The 24,027-nt window shown below is 40.5% G+C and overlaps 1 protein-coding gene across 1 annotated transcript in view; it reads left to right on the plus strand.

The window, feature by feature from the left end:
- Positions 1 to 1,716: 1,716 nt before the first annotated feature.
- Positions 1,717 to 24,027, plus strand: part of Slc7a11 (solute carrier family 7 member 11) — a 75,864-nt gene continuing 53,553 nt past the window's right edge. Inside the window, exons 1-5 of the mRNA XM_048424650.3 lie at positions 1,717 to 2,337; positions 6,426 to 6,552; positions 9,779 to 9,894; positions 18,121 to 18,246; positions 22,606 to 22,705. Coding sequence (XP_048280607.1) covers positions 2,061 to 2,337; positions 6,426 to 6,552; positions 9,779 to 9,894; positions 18,121 to 18,246; positions 22,606 to 22,705 — 746 coding nt within the window. The 5' untranslated portion in view covers positions 1,717 to 2,060. The remainder of the gene's footprint in view (positions 2,338 to 6,425; positions 6,553 to 9,778; positions 9,895 to 18,120; positions 18,247 to 22,605; positions 22,706 to 24,027) is intronic.

The following is a 24,027-nucleotide window of genomic DNA, read 5'->3' on the forward strand; positions in this document are numbered from 1 at the left end:
ATTTTGGCTTTATAAAAGCAGTGATTGGTATATCCAATGACTTTGAGTGGGTCATGTAAAAGGGCTATCATGTGGCCTCAGTTATTTGTGCGATGAGGCAATCATGACATGGACATTTTCTCTGATTTTCCAGGATTCCTTTCCAATGGTTGCTACCTGCTTCTGTCACCCCCACACCCCCCAATCTCACCCCTCCCTGCAAGTTCCTCCTGCCAGGTTATTTCCCGCCTCTGTCATGTCTTCACCCCTCTTTTCCCTCCCCTGTCTCCCCTCAGGTCAACTTTCCCTCTGCAGAGGTTTTGTTTGTTGTTTCTGTTCTGAGATTCTAAAGCATATTTGATCATGGGACTGAACATAGCTTCAGGATAATGATGGCATCGGATTCTTCTCATTAAATTCAAACCGCAGCAAACCAGAGCCAAAGCTGATATAGCTGAGATTCCTTTTCTCTTGGTATTTATTTGGCTTTTATAAGACACTTGGTTACAAGGAGAAAGTTTCAAGTTTAAGAGCTTACTTTTGATCTTTTCAATGTAAACATTTTCACTCTAGTTTGCAATCTCAGTGCACTTTTATATGTTTAAATTTCTTTTTAGCTGACAGACAAGAATAAAAGTTGTGTATATTATAGTAGGGTGTTAGGTTTCAGTACATGTGCACATTGTCGAACACTAAATCAGATTAAATACTTCCATCTCCTCAAAGTTACAGTATTTCCTAATGTAAAAAAAAATCTTTTTAGTTTTATGAAATGGACACTGTACTTCTGTTAATAGTCACCGAGAACTTACGACTTTGAGCTAGCTAAAACTTAGCACTTGTTGATTTGAATACACTTCACATTTTAATCATAATGGCTTACAGATCCAAAACGATGCCCTATAATCCCCTTCCTTTCTCCAACTATTATACTGTGAATTCCTTCTCAAGCTTTGGCTCTAGGTGTGCCTTCGTGCAATTGTAAGTATTGCCTAAGATTCAAAGTAGAGTCTTTTCTAATTTGATGGAGCAACATGCAAACGAAGGAGTCCTCTACTTAGTTCAGGCAAAGGCACTGTGCGGACAAGAATCCCAAAGGGACGATTTTCTCCAGTCACCGGTGGTTCAGCTTTTTGAACTCAGATGGCGATCTTAAACACCAGCGTATTATAGGTCTTAAGAAATAATTACGTCTGTTCATGTGGAGCTGTGCGTGGCCACGGCTCCGGTGTGCAGAAACTTTCTAGCTTTGTAAATATTAGATTTGACAGTGTTGCTAGGAAACACACCCGGGGAAGGAAGTAGAATACAAATTATAAAGTCTAAACTTTGCTGCTGCAAACGATGCACCCCTAAGGCACTTTTCTTTTGTCAAAACAGTTGTGCCTACAACGTTTTTATGCACGCGTTAAAGTTAAGAAGCAACTCCTTAAAATCAAGTAATCGCTTCCTGTTTCATTTTCCATTTTCTTTTATCCGTGAGAGCCGAGTTGCTTAAAGCCACCACCAGGACAAAGTCTGTTCCCAGTTTACTTCTTTTGGATTGGTTAAGCCCCTCTTTAAGAGTATGCTTAGTTCAGGGAAACGCTTTAGGTCAGTTGAGCAACACACCCCGCTACTGTTAAAAAAAAAAAAAAAAAGCTGAGTAATGTTGGCGCTTTCTCAAGCTGGAGCTTTCTCATGTGGCTGATGCAAACCTGGAGAATTTGCATCATCATTGTAGCCCAGTAAGTTGGTGTGACAGGCGGTAGCATAAATACGAGCCCACGAGGAAGCTGAGCTGGTGTGTAATGATAGGGCAGCCGCCGCGGCTGCAGCAAACTGACGGCTCCAGGAGCCGGTGCCACACACAGGTGCTCCGGAGGAGCCAGGGGGGTCATTAGATCGTCGCGAGGGCTCTGGCACACCTCTGAGTTTTCACCTGTGGACATCACAGTGCCGCCGAGCCAGTCAGTGAAAGCAAAGAGGAAGCAGACATCAGTCACATCTAGAGAAACCAAAGTTGAAAGTTTGTTTGTGTTTGTTTGTTTGTTTTTTCCTTTTTTTTTTCTTCCCTCCCCTCCCCTGGTGTTGACACTACCATGGTCAGAAAGCCAGTTGTGGCCACCATCTCCAAAGGAGATTACCTGCAGGGCAATGTGAGTGGGAGGCTGCCCTCCATGGGGGACCAAGAACCACCTGGGCAGGAGAAGGTGGTTCTGAAAAAGAAGATCACTTTGCTGAGAGGGGTCTCCATCATCATCGGCACCGTCATCGGATCGGGCATCTTCATCTCCCCCAAGGGCATACTCCAGAACACGGGCAGCGTGGGCATGTCCCTGGTTTTCTGGTCGGCCTGTGGAGTGCTGTCACTTTTTGGTGAGTGTGTTTCTACTCTGGGGGTGTGGCTGTGGGGCTCTCCGGGAAAGCAAAGGGTTATTTCTGAGGAGTAAATGAATGGCGAATACTACCGGAAATATTTTGAATTTTTGTTGTTGTTGTTCAGGTATGTGCACTACCCAAACACGCTGTCCGCTGTTGGCATAGACTGAATCCTCTCGGATTCTTTCCTTCAGGCTACACTCTCCTTTCCTGCCTGAGACAGACTTCTCTGACTTTTCTCTGGTGTGAGGAGGGCAAAAACTAACTCTGATGACCCAGAAAGCCAAGCAAGCCTTCTCTGCCGAGTCTGTGAGACAGGCTTAGGGCGTTGTGGCAGCTGGCTCGCTGGATGAAACACCTGTGAGGTGCAGCCCGCATGGCCTATTTACATGCAGAACTGGATGTTCAGAACGGTGACACAGATGTTTTATTAGCTTAACAAATGGGTGGCTCTCTTTGCCTTTTTGATACTTTTAATTCATAGGCTTGTTCATTCCTAATATTATGCTTTCAAAAGTCCTTGGAAAGATAAGTGTTTGATGTGACTCAGTCTCTTGAATGATAATGACTTGAACTTCTCCCCTCCCCCCCTTTAATAACTTTGAGAAAACTTCTCATAATTTCTCAGCATGAGCCTCCAGGCTTCACTGGGTGTCAGTCTTCCCTCCTTTGCCTGGGTCTGTTTTTTTCATCTATGATTTACTTGGTCTCTGGGGAAACATAATTTCTCCAGCCGTTCACTGCCTATTATTTTTTTCTCTTCAAAAGTTATGTTTCTTTGATTGGTTTGAAGCTTAATACCGTTGAGAAAATAATTGATTCTTGATCAGGAGGGCGAATCAGCAGAAAACTCCCCAAGTTCATTGTAAAGGTGACAGAAAGTGGTGAATGGTCAATTTATTTGATTTGATTTATCCTTTGGTTCCAAAGTAACCCACACTTCTAAGTTATTCTGTTAACCTGGGACCAAGTTACTCTGCGACCGAGTGCTAACTCTGGCTCCACTCATTCCTTCTGCTCAGGTCTTTAAATCACAGTTTGGGGAGAGCTACTTACAGAGGGAACCCCAATATCTATTACTTTTGAAAGCAGACTTCCTATAGAAAGATCTATGGATCAGTTAAAAACCTGGAAACTTTGGTGACATCATTTATGTGACTAGATTATGCTTGATGAACTGTTTGGTGGCAGCTGTGTGTGGTCCTTTCCAGTTCTCTTCATTCTTTGCAGTAATACAGTTGTCCAAACCTCCAGCAGGATCCTTACATTATTAATATTAAAGTGGTTCTGGCATATGCAGGTCCAGAGAAGCAAAGAGAAACTCAATTGTTGATCTTAAATGACAGCGTCCCCTCGGGCTTTAAGCGCCTTACAGTACTTGATATATTTAGAATAAATCAATATCTAATCAGAGAAACTACAACCAGTTTCTTGGACTTTGCAGACTTTCGTATAGGCATCTCCCATTGTGCGAGTTGATTTCCACACACAATCAATGGTTATTCAGACGCGGTAAAATGAATTACTCTGAAGGCTGAGGTAGTTGACTTGCTTGGTGAAAATATGTATGTATGTCTGCCATCTTTAGAGGAAACTCAGGAAACTGTAGAGAACACCGAACGGGGTCCTGTGAGCTGGAGTGGAGGTTTGGGCACTGACTTCAGAGATGAACTCTTACATTGTTTCCACTTCAGTTATTGGGAGCTTTTTGGTCCTAAAGTCTTTACAAATAGGAAACAAGTGAGATACAAGGAGAGAGTTCTTCTCTTCCTTGAACCTCTAGAATTCAAGAATACAAATCAAGAATGTGGACTAGGAGAGTCCCCAACTCTGGGTTCAGCATATGATCTTTTTTTTAACTTTCCAGTAGGAGGTGATAAGAATTTGTCATTCAATTAATTCCTTGAGATATTTTAGCACTTATAAAATGAAGTTTTTGTAGGATGATTTTGTCTAGCTCAAGGCAAATGTTAGGATGATCCCTAGGCTATTTGTTGCCAATGAAGTCCCCACTGACTAGTGTTCTAAATATGTTGGGGGACAAAGTCACCCTCTGTAAGGGGAGCAGCATCTGTGTTTGGTTTACTACTTTTTGAGCACTGAGGTCAACACGTGGACCTTTATAGCCCGCTTTGAACTTCTTTTCATCTGGGCACATAGTTATGGAGTTTGAGACCTTTAAATGAAAATTCCATTCTCCCAGAACTCAATTTAAACCTGGGGCAAAGTGTACAGCGGTCTGGGTATTGATTCCCTGACAGTAAATTCCAAGGTGCTCAAGACTCTTTCCAATAGGTTATATTGGAAAAATAGACTAGGTTATATTGGTTGCTTTTCTGGACAATTTACCAACATGGTAATACTCTAAAAGTTCTTAAATAACGACCTGCAGACTCATCACTTTAGCATCCCTGGGCATTAAGAAACACTAGAGCTTCTTGGAGTATTCTTTGGGATGGAGTCTGGACTCTGAGAGTAAGTCGAGGGTGTGGTCTTAAAGTCTTTCCTGATTCGTTCCCTCTTTAAAATAATTCTCCAAGTGACTCTGAGATAATGCTAGGTTCAGGAACCAGATAAGTCACACTCAAATTTCACTACATTTCCAAATTATATATATTTTGGGTGTGCTATAGGAGACACTACTGATCAGGAATTACTTTCCACGCATGAAGTGTCTTTAGGTTCTTGGTCAGAATGGTGTTACCTTCGAGCACTAAGCAATGTATTCAGTGTCTTTTTTTTTAGATCAAATTAGAATTTATTTTTTATGTCCTTTCTAATTGACTGTGAGCTAGTTGGTAAGTATAGCGATTTTGTGTTTTCACAGAGTCAGTCAGTCCAACCTGTGCTATAGTTTACCACCCTTATACACACAAGTCTTTTATGAGATGAAATCCATTTTTTTCACCTCAAAGGGGTTGAAAATTAGGGTTTGAGGAGCTTAAATAGCTTCTCCAATCTCATCTTAGTATTGTTTTTACACACAACTTAGTTTATAATAGATTTTACATTTCATACATGACTATACGTATGGAATCTCATTGTGAAATCTCAACTTCCTGGGTGTACATCTTGAAAACATCCATAATAACCATTTCCAGGAACAGAGCAACTGAATCAAGATTCAATTTGCTGAGAAATCAATTAACGGAAGTCTCACAAGGCATGTATTTTATTCTTTCCCAAAGGACAGATAACCCATATTTTGATATGCCACAGAAACATTGTTTATTTACAATTTCTTAACATGCCATAGTTAGGTCAGTTTGAATACATAACTTGTCTTAGCATGAAGTGGTGTTGTTATTCAAAGAACAGGTCAGTGTCATTGACATTTGCCTTGTCTTTTGCCTCTGCCCTCTGATTTCTGACCACAAATTCTCAACCATGTTTGTAATCAACCATTTCGAACAAAATTCCTTTTCTTACATTTATTTTCATTTCATTTTATTTGGTTTTCATGTGTATGGCTATTTTGCCTGTGTGCATATCTATATACAATGTACGTGCTTGGTGATGGAGGAGGCCAGAGGAGGACGTTGGATCACCTGGACCTAGAGACACAGATGGCTGTGAGTCACCATGTAGACGCTGAGAATAAAGTTTGGGTCTTCTGGAAGAGCAGTCATAACTGCTGAGTCATCTTTCCAGTCCCTGGCTTTTCCTAATTTCTTTTTCTTTCTTTCTTTCTTTCTTTCTTTCTTTCTTTCTTTCTTTCTTTCTTTCTTTCTTTCTTCCTTCCTTCCTTCCTTCCTTTCTTTCTTTCTCTCCTTCTTTCTTTCTTTCTTTCTTTTTCTTTCTTTCTCTCTTTCTCTCTTTCTCTCTTTCTCTCTTTCTCTCTTTCTCTCTTTCTCTCTTTCTCTCTTTCTTTCTTTCTTTCTTTCTTTCTATTACCATGAAGCAGGTCTCAACTGTGAGGAAGTTAAAAGAGAAACTCGGTGGATCTTGGTTATGAGATGATGATGTGCTTATGAAGGAGGTCATTCTGACTAAAAGAATGTGATCCAAACGCTGCTGTGTGATTCTGTCACAAGACTGCTTGGTTATGTGTCAAATTCATACCTTTTTATGATAACTGTTTACAGGAGCCTTGTCTTACGCTGAATTGGGAACGAGCATAAAGAAATCTGGTGGTCATTACACGTACATTCTGGAGGTCTTTGGCCCTTTACTAGCTTTTGTTCGAGTCTGGGTGGAACTGCTCATAATACGGTAAGGATGTGGCAACAATTCAGGGAGAATAACCCTATTCATTTCATCGCGTTTCAGGTTCATGTCGACTACTTTTAACTGATGACACATGCATGCCCTGTGACTTTGTTGAAAACACAAAGACCCTAAGGCATAAAAACAGTTTTCTTTACGCTTCAAATTTAATTCATAGGAAAGGTATTTATTAGAGAGGAGGTGAAACTTCAAAATCCACCCTGACACACTGCACCTTTGACTGACCAGACACAGTTTAATTTCCAGCATTCCGAGTTTTTTCTTATTGTTGATGACGTCATCAGGCCATTTAATGTTACTTTTGTGACTAAGAAACATCAGCGCCAAACAACTGAGTGTATTATTAAGTCTTCTGCTTTATGAAAAGTAAGAGCAAGATCGAGTTTACACAACCCGAGTGATTCATTTCCTCACATTAAACACACCAGCGGTCTGCAGTTGCGAAAGTCTTTTGATTGTACGGCTGAAAGACTCGGTCCCCCTTCCTTGTTCTCCTGGCACGGAATAGCGCCAAGTCACTCTGAATAGCAAATTTCCCTCAGCAGTGTGGGGAGTCTGTGATGTCACGTGTGGGGCTTGTGTCACAGGTGCTTTGTGCACACCCTGCTCCACAGGATGTGACTTGCACTTTCGGATGGCAGAATTCAGTCGGGATCCTCAGGGAACCTTGCTCGCCCTGTAAATGTATAACCTGCAGGGCTGACGGCTCAGGTGTGTTTTCATTCTGCTCTTAACACAGGTGACAAAGGCAGAGAGAGCTCTTACGTGTTCATTAACGGGAGTGATGGTTATAGTGTTAATGACAAACTACAGAGTAGGGCACGCGTCATTGGTAATGACAGTTCTTTGTTGCTTAGAAATTGCTAGGATTAAACGAAGATAAAAGAGCATCCATTCTGTTTCCCCAAGGTCCCTTATCTGGGAGGTACTTTTGTATACTTTCCCTTATATGAGTCATGTGCTCTTCAAAGTTTATCCTTAACAGACCCTTTTCTTTTTTAAAAAAAGAAAATGATTAGTTTTTGGTTCAACCCTAGTTTGTGGCATTTCTTTCCTCTCTTAATTCTTCTGAAAAATGAAAGTAGCCTCTACATTCCACTAACATTGAACTCATCACCCTGTCCTTCATTTACTAAGTTAGCTATCAATGTTGCATTAGGCAGTCTTACACCTTGTATGACTTTTTCACTATTTACTTAAGCGCCCTGTGAAGCCTGGCTATTAATACTTTCTTAACAAGCGTGAGGAAGTCCAAGACTATGTTGTTTTGAATGTAACATGCTCAGCACTGAAATAAGAACACTTAGAATGCTGGACCGTCAGGCTGTTGGGCCTCCCAGCCTGATGTCCTTCGACTTCCCTGCATCTTCATCCATGCGCTTGCGGTGCAACTTTTATCTAATTGCTCGGTGTTGCCGTGGGTGTGATCACTCCGTTCGCGATGGACAGATATGGTGCTGGTTCATTAATTTATTCTTTCCACAAATTGCTGCAAATGGCAAATGGCAAGACAAAGAGATCTAAATTGGAATGAATCAGAGTTCCTGCTCCTAAACAGGTGATAATCAGATGTTGCCTTAGTTGTGATACAACCGCTTTATTGTGTGTGTGTGTGTGTGTGTGTGTGTGTGTGTGTGTGTGTGTGTAGTCAAATTACTGAAATATATGGAAGCTTTTAGATACATTTGTGTTCCCCTCTGTCACACTGGACTCGTGCTGCTGGGGTAGTTTTTTAAACCGACGAAATAACAAATGTCATAAAGAAGGACATGGTTCCCCCAGTGCATAAATGCTTCTCTTCTAGTAGTAATACTCATGACATCTAAATAGTAATGTCTGTGATCTCTAATGTTAAAGTTATACTAGCGAATTAAGTCTGCATTGCCAGAAATAACCTGCAAAACGAATCCAAGCCCAGTCACCCGACAGAACATGGTGGGGACTTAAAGTTAAGTTCACTCATTCACAATGTGTTCAGTAACTGCTGTATGACAGTCACTGCACTGGGATAAATTCTGATTAGCAATAGACACAGTCTTGTTCTGATAGAACTCAAAGTCAAGTGGAGGGAAAGAGTTTTATCCCGGGAGTCACAACAGGTAGAATAGAAACCCTACTGGGATATGCAGTGTGGAAGAGACAGGTTTGGTGTTGTGTAAGAGGACACTTGGACAGATCTGACCCAGTCAGGGGGTTGAGGACACTTCTCTGGACCAAGACTGAACCCAGATAGTACAAAAAGCAGCTATTTGATGTTGATTCTGCACACAGAACAATCAAGTTGCCCTTCATGTGCCACTCACGGCAGGAGCAAAAGTAGTTATCTGAAAAGGCTCTGGGCGGAAGTGATTCACATCTTGATCCTGAGAAGAAGGCAAGAGAAGAGGCAGGGGAAGTTTGGACCTGAGTATATGTGCAAGACCTGACCAAGGTCTTACTTTAAGGATACTGAAATGTCATGCAAATGAAAGACTTTTAGAAATGATAAAAACAACAAACAAACAAACAAAACTAACAAGATCATCCCCCTTCGGAGAAGGGAGAGAAGAACGTTACAATGCTTGTGGTGGTGGCTGGAGATAGGGAGGGGACCAAAATTGGAGACAGATAATGGTGGCTGGTTTCTGGTAATCCAGGGATCAAGTCTGGATATTAGGTAACCACAAGAAGGAAGAGAAGCTGAAAGGGGCTTTTACTTGAGATGTTTAGCAATTCTGTGGATTTCCTTGTGTGTGGCAACAGTATGCACTCATATTGAAGGTGAAATGGAATATTCATTTTTCCCTTTGAAGACCTAGAGTGGGATGACTTAGTGTCTGGTTTCTGTCTCCTCAGGCTGGGATTTTGTCTTCTTCTTCTGTGGTTCTCTCTCTCTACATATTCTTAAGAAGTTAAGAATATTTTCTTGGCTTTGTGTTTTCTTTTGAACTAGAAACTTAGGAGTCAACATTAAAGATTTAGACATATTTTGGCAGTGAACACCTACAAGTGCTGACTTTCACAAAGACTTTTAAAAATTAACCATTTCTGGTGTAGACAGTATTTCCTTTGGAAAGTATGGCGACTTAATGAAATATAATGTTCGAAGCATAATAGACGTCTGTGTGAGATAGCTCCCACATGTTAGGTAGTAAGACCTGAAGACAAAAATGTTTTAGTGAAACCGATCCTTACTGCTGCCTGTAGTTAACCTACACATATTTCTTCTTAGCCCCGGAGCTACTGCTGTGATATCCTTGGCCTTTGGACGCTACATTCTCGAACCGTTTTTTATTCAATGTGAAATTCCTGAACTTGCAATCAAGCTCGTAACAGCGGTGGGCATCAGTGAGTATTGTAGCTGTAACAGAAAATAAGGAAACAACGTAACGAAGGGATTAGAGGCAAATTTTCTTTAGCTTTTTTTTTTTTACGGTATCCCCCAAATTGGGTTCTCTGTGCTTACCGTTTCAAATGGGTGTCGGGAAGTAGAGGCAGAAACACAGGCTCTGAAGTGGCCTCTGCTGTCACAATGTATGCCAGCTGTTTACTGCATCAACAGATGTGGGAGATGATCTTTTAAAGCAGACAGATAAAAACTTTTTCTTTAATGAAATATTAAGCGGACAGTGTATCAGGAGACTCTTAGAGATGAAGAACTATTCTGAGGGATTGATTTTGAACTGGAAATTACCCTATGCCAGTGATATGTGAAATCATTACTCATGAATGATTCTGGGGTTCTGTTTATATGCCGGGCGTGTATATTGTGTTTGTATTGTTTCTGGTGATATTGACTGTCACTCTCAGGGTTATTTTTTTCTCTGCCTATTTTTTTGGCCACAATAAGAATTTTCTCTCAAGGTTTGATAGTTAGTAGCCCTTCTCAGCTAGAAGATTTGTTTATGGGCTACAAATTAGGAAGTTGTTCATTGTTTTTTAATCAATGGGCAGAGGCATTTAGAAATCGCAGAAAGAAATGAAATGAAAAGAGGAACACCCACAAGAATCCATTAGCGATCCAGAGCCAAATCTGATGGTCCTTTCCTATAACAATTCTAGAATGTCATGGAGAGAAATTGCTGAATCATTGTTTTCTGAATCCTTAAGATCATAGTGGACCAAGCTGAAAAACCCAGAGAATGGCACACAGGAGCAACTGAGTCACACACTCCGGCAAGACTGCTGAGAGGGTAGCTCCCTCCACAGTGGCTAAGTAGAATAACACAAAGCTCAATGCACTTGTGACCGCAGACTCTCTCAGGGCTAGTAGGTATCAGTGTGGGAGTGATTCCATGTAGAAACATCCCTGGTACAATATACATGTATTTCTCGACAAAGCAGCTTACTCCTAAACACACAGTGTTTCTATGACATCTCCGGAAAGACAAAGAAAATGACTAAAAAGTAAACGTTTTGGAGTTCTTGGAAGTAAGATGGAGCTGCCTATGACATTCTTCCCTTCATAGGCACCATAGATAGAAAACCTAGGAACAATCGACCTTACTGCTCTGCACCTCAGTATTGTCCTCGGATGCTTATACCTGTGTCGTGGGGGCCGTGAGGACTCAGCAGTATGTAGAATATTTGTGATGACGCCTGCAGCTTATTAAGAATTCCAGGAAAGCATTGAGTATTTATTCTTTTGTGGAGAAATGTCACTGGAATTTCCCCAGGATCGGGGCCTTTACAAGGCTACGTCCGCCGCCCCTCAACAGCACTTAGGTTGCTTGTTTGTGCTCAGGAGGTATTTGTTAACTGATTGACTTTATGATGAAAAGAGCTCTAAGGTTTTTTTTTTTGTTTTTTTTTTTGACAGAAATACTTGTATTTGTGACCTGTTAAACCTAAGTTTTAGGAAGTTTCAGTTCTGAGGAAACAGGGTGATTAGTGGAGAGATACAGTTTGCTCGACAAGATATTAGATCTGGCGCCTTGAGCTATTGAGGGGTGAATCATCTTACACAGGGGTTATAATTGCTATAGACCAACAACTTGGTGCTGGAACAAAGAGCTCTGGTTTCTTGGTTACGAGATCTTGCTCTAGTAAACGTATTTACGCTTCTGTTTCATTGATTGAAAAAAGGCCTGCGAAATACAATGTATCTTGATTGACTATAGAAAGGTAAAATTTTATCAAAGACTTAAGATTGAAGTGTCCCTTCCACATGGAAGGTTCTAGATGACTCTGATGTTGCACTAACCACCATTTTTTCATCTACCATATTCCCTTTCCCTGAATGAGACCGAATCATGCCTCAGTTGTTTCACAAAGACTGAGAAGAGAAAGTATCTTAAAGAAAATATCTTAAAGAACTCTTTAGATGATTAATACTCTTTAGATGATTAATACATTTAGATGATTAATACATTTAAGCAGAGATCTTAAAGCAAATCCTGATGGGCAAATATTTACAGATCCACAGCATTTACCTGTTTTGGCCATGAAATTAGATAAATAATGATGATGTGTTTGAATTTTTATTTTTATAGGTCTAAATGCCTCTGTTATAAGTCCCAATTTTGCTAACCTTTTAAAAGGAGACTTTCATATTTTAGGGAATTTAAAATTTCAAACCTCTTCCCCAATTTTTTTTTGAAAGTAATTTTATTAAATTATAAAAGTTTCCATTTCCGCCCCTCCTCCCACCACCCTCCCATTTCCCCCCACTCCCTCTCCTCCTCCCTCTCCATCCCTAAGAACAGTCAGGGTTTCCTGCCCTGTGGGAAGTTCAAGTTCCTCCCCCCCTCCCTCCAGGTCCAGGAAGGTGAGTGTCCAGACAAACTGGATCCGCAAAATCCAGTATATGCAGAGGAAACAAGTCCCAGTGTCATTGTCAATGGCTTTTCAGAAAGACTCCTGGCCAGCCACATTCAGAGAATCCGGCCTCATTCAGAGAATCTGGTTGGATCGCGTCCTCGTTCAGTCCCAGTCCAACTGGCCCCTCTCCCCAAATTTAAAACAATTGCAAGAAAAGATCAGCAAGCTCTGTTTGGGCTCCCGTATTTGTAGAAGAGTTTGGTGGAGGAATCAGTCATTAGAGAAGAGCCTGGAGGATTGATGGAACCTCAATATTTCATTTTAATTTTGTCACTAGCTATAGTATTAGTTTGTCAATTATGACGTAAACTGCAGATGCTGACCAGGGACAAGTTCTTAAACTCAGAAGTACTGAAAGAAAAACCGAAATATTCTCTTGAGTCCGCGGGAAGTAATTTAAGTCAATGACTTAATTGGAAAAGTCAAACTGCCTTTAAGAGGAATTTAGCTTTTAATGTAGCAACAGGGGGTGGAAGCAAAGATAAAGCGTAATTTACCTGGGGCAAATCTCTCAAATACTTTATTTTTCAAAGTGAATATAGGTGATGCTCTGTCTGTTATAGGAGGAAGGTGGAGGAAATGGAGAAAATGGAGTTTAATTGCACGAATTACTTCCTGAGTTCCTAGTGGGGAAATGAGGAATTTAAATCTCTAGTTAAGTATAGAAAAAGGTCAAACTTCAAACGAGTTTCAACTTTTGTGAAATTTTAACCCTCATTTGAAAAATAATAGCAGAGCAGGGAGGGATTTATCTAAATGCTAATATACCCACATTTGCTTCAAAGTACCCCATTTCCAGCAAATAATGAAGATGAGCCGCATGTGTTTATCCAAAATGCTGTCCATTTTAGCAAAAATGTTAGGCACGTTGAAGTGTAAGTGGAAAATCTTGTAAATTCATGTCCAACTCTGACATGATCAATGCCCTTCTGTGTAAGATCACAATTTCCACTTCTCTCATAGTCTGAAGGAACAGGGATGTTTATTTAGGCTTTAAAATACTGAGCCTATCACTCTGGTCGCTAAAGCTGGACCCTTAAGAAGCATATTCTCAAGTGGTATAATATCACAGCACCACTTTCTTCTTATGCTGTGACTTATACTCACGTCTGCCCTAACTCATCTCTAAATCTCATATCATGTATAGATAAGAGTCATGTTGTACAGCTTAAACCTTGTGGACGTAATTGGGGGGGGGGTAAGAAAATGGCATTTGTATGTCATTATGAAGCATAGCTAAGGGCTGAGAAGATGGTTCAGTAGGTAAAATGTCTGCTAAGCAAGCAGGAAGACCTGAATTTCATCCCCAGCCTGTAATTCCAGCAGGACTGAAGAATTAAGAAACTGGACAGCTTTCAGGGCTAAATCAGTGAGCTCCACTTCATTGGGAGACCCTATCACCAGAATAAAGTGGAGAGCAGCTGAGAAAGAGGGTCAAGAGCTGTCTCTGGCCTTTTAATGTATGTACGCATGTGCATACCTCGTGGTCACACTCACACGAACACACGAGGACAGTACACACAGAGAAAGACACAATCAAACCAGCCGATGCTACAAATACGTTATGATTATTTCTGTTTTCCTGGCACCTTCAAATTATATTGAAAATATATGACTAGCCTGTGCTGACAATTCAGTCACAGTGTGTGTCTGTGGTTCTCTTTAAATCAGAAGCCTTGGTATCCTTGCACATTTTCTCCATTAGCTAAATTACAACCCAATAAAGCTGACTTTTCGGTAGACGTATGCACAGCAAGATATACATATACCAAGGAGCAGTAGCCATATCCTTCAGGAGGATGCTACGCAAAGTGTGGAATTCAAGTGCCCTGAGATCCTAAGACAGACAGGAACCCTCCCAGAGAACCACGAGAAAGAGAGGCAGAAGCTGTGAAGAAAACTGGTTGTGTCCGTGAGCTCACAGATATCTTTTGAGCTGTTTCCTCATTGGGTCACCTGTGAGCTCGTGGTAAAGGCTTGAGCTTGGGAGTTTGCCGACCTGCCTTCTAATCTTATCTTAACACGTACTGCCTATTTATGAACACCAGCAAATTAAACAGAAACTAGAGTTTCACCTGCTCCTATGAAATACACGACTGATAGTCGCTGCCGGGTCATAGAAATGAGAGGATTGACAAATACTACCCGTGGAAGTCTTTGCCCCATCTCTGATAAAAGATACTCGTTTATATCTCTGTGGTGCTGGCTCCGTTTATTCCCAACAGTGAGATCATAGATACAGACTTGGCCCGCTGCCGTCTAAAGGTACTTTCTGAGATCCGTGCATCCGGGAAATGGATGCTGAGAGATAAAGGAGCCCAACAGCTGCTGCAGGAAACAGTGGAGGCACCCACTTCATCTCATCATGTAGCATTCATATATAGCATCTGTATGTGTTAGCAGTTTAGCACCAAGTGCTCCAAAGGCGGAAGCCCGAAAGAATATGGCTCTGAGAGACAACCCAACAATCTGTAACCTCTCCTTTCAAAATGAAAGACAGAGGCGGCTGGTGGAGTGTGCAGAAAGAAATACTTGCTAGTCCTTCAATCAGAGCATCAGCCCCTAAGATTTCCCTAAACATCCTTTTTAAATACAACGCCTTTCAAAAATGAGTTCCTTATCTCTAGGATTTATGGATATAGCTTTTTCTGCTTCATTTTGATTTCTAGGACCCTGTATCATAAATAAGTAAATAGTGGCCATGTGTTGCTTGCTGAATTTTCATTTTGGTAAAAATCTGAAATAATCCCCCCCCAAACTTCCTCATGTGTGAAATTAACTGTTACTCAAAGGGAGTAAAACCCAGGCCAGAGTGCTGGCTCAGACTTCTTTTATTATACAATATGCGTAGATGGTGTGCATTTAAGAGGGAGATATGGTTTATGTCAGAAACTCGGACCACTCCTGTGTTTACTGAATCCCAAATCCCTATTCAATATTGTTGGATATGGAGCACAGGTAGCCTTAAATCCTGCTGTGTAGACACTGGATGAAGCAGTGGTTATAGCAGCCTGAGAACCTCTTCTGGCTGCCCCATAGGTGGCCTTGTCACTTTCTAGGCTGTACCTCCAGGCCATTGAGGGGAACCCTCTGGAAGATGATGTAGCTACTGATGAATACAATATTAGACACTCAGATAAAGCTGACCTTGGGGAAAAGCCTGAGGGACGTCAATCTTACTAAGAATTCTTTCTTCAGCTAAGGGGAAGGAAGCAACATGAAAGGATCAATTTCTGATGATTGATTTGTGTCTTCTATTTGTCTGGGAAAAGTTTAGAAAATAGAGAACAATACTCCAGATTCCTGTTGGTTTTCCTATTTCCATGAACATTAAGCAGTTAGGAGGCAATGGACCTTCTTTTCCCAAATATACATGTGATCAGGTGTTCTTCAGATGAGAATATTTCTTCTTGCCCAGTGTGTCCACCTCTTTATTTCCTTCTTCCTCCCCTTTCCTCTGGCTTCCAGAGCCCCTTTCTCTTTTCTACTTATTACCACCTGAGAAAGGCAAGCACAGGGCTCCTTTGTTGCTGGGGACAACCAAGGACAAACTTTTTTCCCACCTTCATGTCAAAGTTGGACCTCTTTAACTAAAAAAGAATTATCATTCTCATGTGATGAGCCATTAATTACACAGGAATTGACATAGAGAAATAGATACTCATCCAATATGAAAAAAGCAGGGTTGCCTTTCATTATTTTGATATGTAACTTCTCTGTGCGTATTAGAGACAGATAAATTATTTCATTTTTAATCATTCCTGATAAAATAATGCCTTTGATCACTGACAGTGGATCGAATTATTTCCTCATATTTTCAGCTTCAAAGATAGCTTAATTATGATGCTCCCTACCTCAGACCCTTTTGACCATTTGCCGTCATTATTACTTTGAAATACTACATTATTGCACCCCATTACATTTCCAGTGGACTCTTCTGAGCCCCCTGAATTTGTCTTTTTCTCAGTATAACTTAACTCACTGCTTCATTTACTCATGAAAATGTCTACCCTTACTGGGGTATTTTTGCAAAACAAATTGTATTATTTTAGTATGTATAGTGTGGTAGCAATCTGCCTATACCACGTGAACTGTTTCCAGTGAAAGTCTGTTCCTGTTTCTTTCACCTCACCCCCCATTACTTCTTTAGTTTTGGTGTGTATACACATTTATGTACATAGTTTGCTCATTCTTTTCTTCACAAAATTTGTTGAAATGTTGCTGTAAAATGAATTTCGATTTTGAAAATTTTTGATTTTTTGTCATCTATAGATACTTGATATTATTCCATAAATAATTCTGTTTTTCTATCTCTGACTTTGTCATCTCCCTGTGCACACATCAATGGCTCTTTACCCTAACTCTGTGGGTCAGTAGCTGCTATAAACACCTTTGCATGTAATACATAATTGATTGAATATTGATTTTAGATGACTGCCCAAAACCATTAAAAGAATGTGCATTAATTAGGTTCTGTTTGGGTATAGATTGTTTTAATTTTCCCATGAGTTATTGTGTATTGCTAATACTGCAGCAATTCCTAATTAGGGAACTGAGGAAATGATTATATTACATAAGGGAAGCATGTTGACAACTCCTGACTGTACACATTCCAATTTGAATGGAAAGAATTTTGCTAGTGTTTTATTTTTAAATTCCTAAGAAATAATTTCATACATTTTAAAAATCTTTGCTAAGGGAGAATACATCTTTACAAAAAAAGAAACAAAAAAGGTTTATTGATGAAAACCATACGTGTCCAGAATGAAATACCTGCCAGCTGCTTTGGGCTGCACTGTGCCTACGACCTTTTTTGCAAGAACATAAAGTTGAAATTCACTGTATAGAATGGCCCTAGACTTTCCATCAGATAAGAAAAGGAAAATCTAGAACACCACTATTTAAACTGTTCCTTAACATTTTTGACAACCCAGTCTACTCACTCATTCATTTATTCATACAACAAAAATATATGAATTATCTACCAGGGCCAGGGATGGAGCTGATTGTTGGCAGTGTCTGAATGAGCAGCCATTGTTCTTCCCTTGATGCGGACAGGGGCGGCTTCTTGGGAAACTGTCAACATTATTAAGAAGAAAGTCTCCTGGTTTCAGACCCACTGTGCATCCTACGTTAAAAAAAAAATCCCCCAATTTTTTTTTTTTTGATCAAATAATCAACACTTGTAGGGGAGTTAAAACTCACCCCTCATTATCAATTTGGAAATCAGGGAGGAAGTTCAACAAGAGTATTGGTAGGGCTGGTCCTGATGTTGAAAAACAAGACCTGATACATAGCACTTCTTACCCTTTCCTGAGTCAAATTCATGAGCTGATGGAAGACTTCAGGATGAAATTCAACCCTCTCATGGCCCCCTGGATGACCTCAGAATGAAATGCAATACTACCATGATGCACGGGATAACTTTAGAATGAAGATATTTTATTCTTCATTACTTTATTGTTATCATATAGCAATGTATATTTATTTTTATCAAAGTGTGAGAAACAAAACAGGTTCTCTGACATTGCAGGAGTTTTATCTAAACTTTTCAGGCTTGAATGTATATCAAGGAACAGTTTTAATCGAGGAGAGACTAGATCTGGGGCAGAGCCTGCAATTCTGATCTTCCTAGGTTCTGGTAGTTCATGCCAGCACTCCAGGCTTATAGATCACATTTCTACTGACAAGGACCTAAGACATCGATGTGCTCGTGGGGGTTTGCCTTTTGTGACATTGTCCATTTGTTTGCAGCTGTGGTGATGGTCCTAAATAGCATGAGTGTCAGCTGGAGCGCCCGGATCCAGATTTTCCTAACCTTTTGCAAGCTCACAGCGATTCTGATAATTATAGTCCCTGGAGTTATACAGCTAATTAAAGGTATGGACTGAAAAGTAAATGCGTTTTAAACTGCGTCTCTGCTTCTGGTCTCTTCCAACACTGGCTTTCGCTTGTCTCGCAGAATCCTTAATTAGTCTTCGCTTGTGGAACTTAAACTCTGTACTGTCATCTAATTGATTTGAAAGGCTTCACCGAGGGTGTGTTAGTATTTATAGCCGAACGGCAGCCAGAGGATTAAGAGTAGGCCAAGCAGCAAAAATAAGGGGTCGGAGAATTCTTTTGGTATAAATTAAAATTGCTTAGAGCCAAAACTCAAAGAAAAGAAAACCCACCTCCCTCCTCCAAAAAACACAGAGAAAACGAAATTGATTTATCGCTTTAAGTACAGATCAACGTACCCTTTATTTTCATTGCAGAACTTTGCAAAAATAGCAACAAATATGAAAGATAAAAGTATTTCTGGAAAATGATGGAAAATGACCAATAATTCTGCATTTTCTCTTTTGTATTTCCTTGCTTTGAGATGAGTGTCCACAGAAGAGCAGTGAGGCTTAGGACTGACATCCCTCAACACAGACCCTATGTGACACAAAGGGACTTGCAAAACGTAGGGTTTTTTTTTCAAATTTATTTATTTATTTACTTATTTTTAGAAACAAAACAATCTATCTTTTTTTCATTTCACATATCATTTCCAGTTCCCACTTCCTCCCCTCCTCCCATTCTTTCCACCAACCCACCCATCTCACCCCCATCCATCCACTCCTGACAGAGGGCAAGGCACATTGCTTTGGGGAAGGTCCAAGACCCTCCCTACTATACCTGGGCTGAGCAAGGTAGCCATCCAAAGAGAACAGGTCCCCAAAAGGCCAGTCCAAGCAGTAAGGATAAATCCTACTGCCATTGGGAGCATGGAGTGGGAGGAGTAAGGAGAGTGGAAGGGGAAGACAAGGGGAGAAGGGAAGGGGGGAGGAGAACTTGGGAAAACAGGATAGTAGAGATGGAGGAAGAACAGAGATGAAAGCAAGGAAAGAGATATTTTGATTGAGGGAGCCATTATGGGGCTAGCAAGAAACCTGACGCTAGAGAAATTCCCAGGAATCCAAAGGATGACCCCAGCTAAGAACCTAAGCAGTAGAGGAGAGGATGCCGGAACTGGCTTTGCCCTGTAGTCATACTGATGAATATCTTAAATATCACCATAGAAGCTTCATCCAGCAACTGATGGAAACAAAACTTAGTTCTTATTGTTACATTATTTTCTCTGTAAATTTGTATTTCTGAAGAAATGAGGTAACTTCTGGATTTATTTGTCATGGAACTTCCTACTTAATAAAATAAGAATTTGAGGAACGCTATCATGGAGTTAAGGTTGGCCTAGTAATGATGGTATGTGCATTTGCTTAGATTTGATGTAAATGATTGAAAGAGAAAAGGGGTCCGAATTTGCATCAGTAAATAACAAGAAATGATTAGAGCAAATCAATGGGAAAGAGGTGCTGTATCATGTGGGCATGTTAAGTATTGTCTACATTGACATTGTCAGTTCCAAGGAAAGGAAGTTATAGAGAAATTTAATGACCCTGCAGGAGGAATTGCCATCACACACAAGGAAGTGGTAAAGTTCAGCAAAATCATTGCCATCGGTGGAGGCACCGAACACCGAGAACTTGCTCACTCTAGCTGGGAGAGGGAACTGTTCTTGTCTATTTAACCAGCCTGGTGGGCGATCTCAGAATCCTGCCAGGAAAATGCTTTCATCAAATCCCAAAACTTCAGCCCCAGAGTAAACACAATGAATCATTTGAACAGCAGAGTCAGTGTGGGAGAAGATGTGGGCTCGTGGTCCCAGTTCTCCATGGTCTCTGCGGAGCTGGCCAGCTCACATCCATGATGAATGGAAGCAAAACTGTCCGCTCTCTCGGTGCTTTTATCTCCTGAGCTGACTTTCTAGTCTTCTGTAGAGAGCCTTTCAGGTTCTGGAAAGGAGAGGAAGGATGAGCCCCTAGGCCTTCTACGTATGGCTGATTTCTGGGTTTTCCTTTCTGGTGTAATGCCAGATGTGACAGGTAGCTATACTCTGCAGTTGGTTCTGACCCTCACTTATGGATGTGTGCAAAGTGGGGCATCCTTAGCAATTGCGACTGCATTGCAGTTTCCTTGAGTACAGAGGCCAGATGAAACTCCTGAATCTTTCCTATCTGTTACAATACAGTGACATTTTAATTATTGCTATGGCGTCCAGAACGTAGGCCCACCCTAATTCTTGCTTCTTACACAACAGAGAAATTCCCTAAGGATGTTACCGCATTGAAGCATATTTTAGTACTTTGGAGACCAGACGTATTTTCCTTATTACTACGAAATTTTATGAAATTGAGATTTTAGAATTTGTATCCCAATCGTTTAGTTTTTCCACATTTCTGAGACCCCAGGAAGAGAAAGATCACTGATAAGTGGGGTGTATTTATTTCTATTCAAACCAGATTCTGGAAGCAGCCTGTGCATTCGCTCATGAGGCCCGGAGCTCTCCTTTGCATGCTGCTTTCTTCTTCCCAAGGCCTGTGTTTTGCATCCAAAGCATTCCCAAAGTTCAGAAACAATGTGCCTGCTTGCGAAACTCTCAAAGAGGCTCATTCGAAGAACGGTAGCCCAGTCTTTACAGTTTAGATCTTTTCTCTCATTAATTACTAATTGTCACACTCTGAAGGATATTCTCTTCTTAGGTTAAAGGAGACCACGGACCATAAACAAGTACTCAATAGATATTTCTTTCTTTTAAAGAATATTTTATTTGTAATTTGCGTGTGTGTGTGTGTACGTGTTTATGTCTACAAATGGTCATGTGCACACGAGCACAAATGCCTGCAAAAGCCAGACGAGGGCATCAGATGCCCCAAAGCCAGAGCAACAGGTGATCGTGAGCTACCTGTTACGGATGCTTGGCACTCAGATCCTCTACGAGAGTAGCACACGCTTTTAGGAGCTGAGCAGCTTCTTAAGTCCCAACAGATGTTCGTTTTTCCTCTCCTGAATCTCACTCAGTCTGTACAATTTCCTTCTATTAAGACACAGAAATACTTCAGCAAAATGGGCATTTCTGATTTACCCTGTCAAGTTTTCATGAAACTCCACTTAGAAGTTGGTTGCTTTGAGAAAAATATCACTCTTCGTGTCACACAACCATGTTCATCTTGGCCCCCATCCTCACATTCTGTCACTAAGAATTCTCAGTCTCATGATGTGAGCATTAGCTGATATTTGACTTACAAGAGAGAATGTATATATATATATATATATATATATATATATATGTATACACACACACACACACACACACACACACATATATATATATCGTTCACCTTCTGCCCTCATGGCCCCCTTTTGTTACTTATTAAAAATCATTTTTTAAGCAGAATCATTTACTATCTGAATAATCTCATTTGCTGTTTTTCTTTGGGGGTGCTGGATGCCAAAGGTGCTTTTTGGTACTAATTTCGAATCTGTACTTGCTAATCCAAATCTGATTTTGGAATCTCTTAAACTACCCAAAAGATTTAAAGAAAAAGGTACCCACTGTTCACAAAATAGGGGGAGAAAGTCTACATGTTGATGGCAAAGTTGGTAAAACTTGGCTTGGGGTTTGTTATAGTTTCTTATTCATTTTTCTAGAAGAAAATGGTAGTATGGACCAAAACAATATCAATAAATTATTTCTATAAAGAAAGCCCTTTGGGTAGAATGGCTTATCACAGTTAGTTATACTATGCTTCTGGGTGACATTGGCCACAGACACTCTTATCAGACTGGGCAGGGCCATGCTGCAGGGAACTTTTATATGAATAAGCCTTGTTGGGTTTGATGGTGGATTTTGTCTGCAGCCTTGCCTGCTTTAGAAGACAGGTGTGTCAAATAAACAGAATATAGGGGTAAAGGGCCGAATACTAAGTGGGAGGCAGTGCAGGCATTTCTTGATGCCTGCTCACTCAAGATTTCTGCTTATCCTCTACCACGACACATTGTTATCTTCTAAGAATTTTGCCAGGTCCTTAAAACTTTAATGGAAGATGCTTTAGTCAACTGTCATGGTTCAAACAGAGAACACTCAAGCAAGGGAAATGGGGTTACCTATTTTAAGTGCCACATTAAATCCGGTTGGTCACGTACAAAAAAAAAAAAAAACAAAAAACAAAAAACCAAAAACTTGAAAATGGTCTAGGTGACAAGTGTGTGTTTGAGATTTCTGTTCTACCTTGGGTGTGGTACTAATAGATAGAGTTGGCTGTGAACAGAGAGTCAGAACAGGATAGTTCATTTCCCAGCCATGTATATGTTTGTAATAAATAATAACCAATTCTTTGCAAAACTCTAAAAATCCTCATATTCTAATTCCAGGGCACACACAGCACTTTGAAAATGCATTTTCAGGAAGAGATACAAATCTCATGGGGTTGCCCTTGGCTTTTTATTATGGGATGTATGCATATGCTGGTTGGTAAGTTGATATCTCCAGATACTTTATTAAATTACTCCATTTGTCTTTTCTCTTGTTAATCTGCCTGTTACAGGACTGTCAGCTTTGACCCTAGTGATGAAACCCTCAGACATTTCCTCCCAACTAGGTTTTCATTATATCGTGTGCACAGTGATTATTTAGTCAAAGTTTCAAATAACATGGACTTCTCATAAGGGAAGACCTAAAAGGTCAGGAAAAATATTTTTTATGACCAAAGGATATAATGCAATGCTAATAAACTGGAGGGAGAGGGAGGCATGCTTGTTTAGATTCTCCTTGACTTCTTTGTGTAACATTTCCTCTCTCAACCAAGACTCTTAGGATGTATTATGAGACAAGGCAAAGCAGAGACCTGTGCAGCTGCTTTCTCAGAAAGTCAGGAGCAAATGCGAGACGTAGTTCTAGGTTTTACGGTTGGCTTTGCGGAGAGAGGTTCTAGTTTTCTATGAGCATTTAGGGAACACTGATTCTAGCTTCTGCAGTTTACTCTGGGAGGGAAGAAAGAGAAGCATGAAGGAAAGGTGGGAGGAACTAGAAAAAAGATCCTTCTTCAGCAGTCCTTCCAATTTCCTCCAGTGTGGCAAAGCCTTTAACTTACGGTGTCATTTTATGAGACCCCAGACAGTCAAGGTTGCTATTAGATTTAGTTCAGCGGTAGAAAAATGGCCAAGCAGATGCTGGGTGTTAGCAGCCAGTATGCATTGCTTCTAATTATTCATCAGTGAGGACGGGATAGTGCCATGGGAAACTCAGGGTTAGTATCTGCCCTGTCAAAAGGCTTTGGTGCAAGCGTGCCAAAGATATTTATAGACAGCGGTTAATGATTTGTTTTTTGTCTACCCTATCACGAGGAAGAATCAATTCAGATGTAGAAATGAGATGGTCTCAGAAGATCAAAATGGTTCATATGATAAAGACAGGGAAGGAGAAATCACAATAATGAAGTCAGCTGGTCAAATATGCGGCATATTCAAGGGCGTTTACACATTTCATTACAAAGTTTTCAGTAGCTGAAAAGACAAGCAGGTAACAGAGATGCTTGACACCATGATCCCATGGATGTGCTTACTTATTTTATGCATGTCTGTTGTGATTCCCCCCACCCTGGGGCAGCAGCGGTCTGTCGAGTTCCATGAGTCACAGTGACCAAATATCCAAAAGGAACCTCCTGTGACTAAATTTTATTGACCTTGAAAACTTTAGTTAAAATGACTATTTCCAGAAACCCCACTAGGTACAATATTGTCAAAGCACTAGAATAATTGCAGGAAGATTAATTTTCAGAGTTTTGTAGTAAATAA

This window comes from Myodes glareolus, chromosome 20 (assembly GCF_982192425.1).
Source record: "Myodes glareolus chromosome 20, mMyoGla1.1, whole genome shotgun sequence".
Classification (NCBI taxonomy): Eukaryota; Metazoa; Chordata; class Mammalia; order Rodentia; family Cricetidae; genus Myodes; species Myodes glareolus.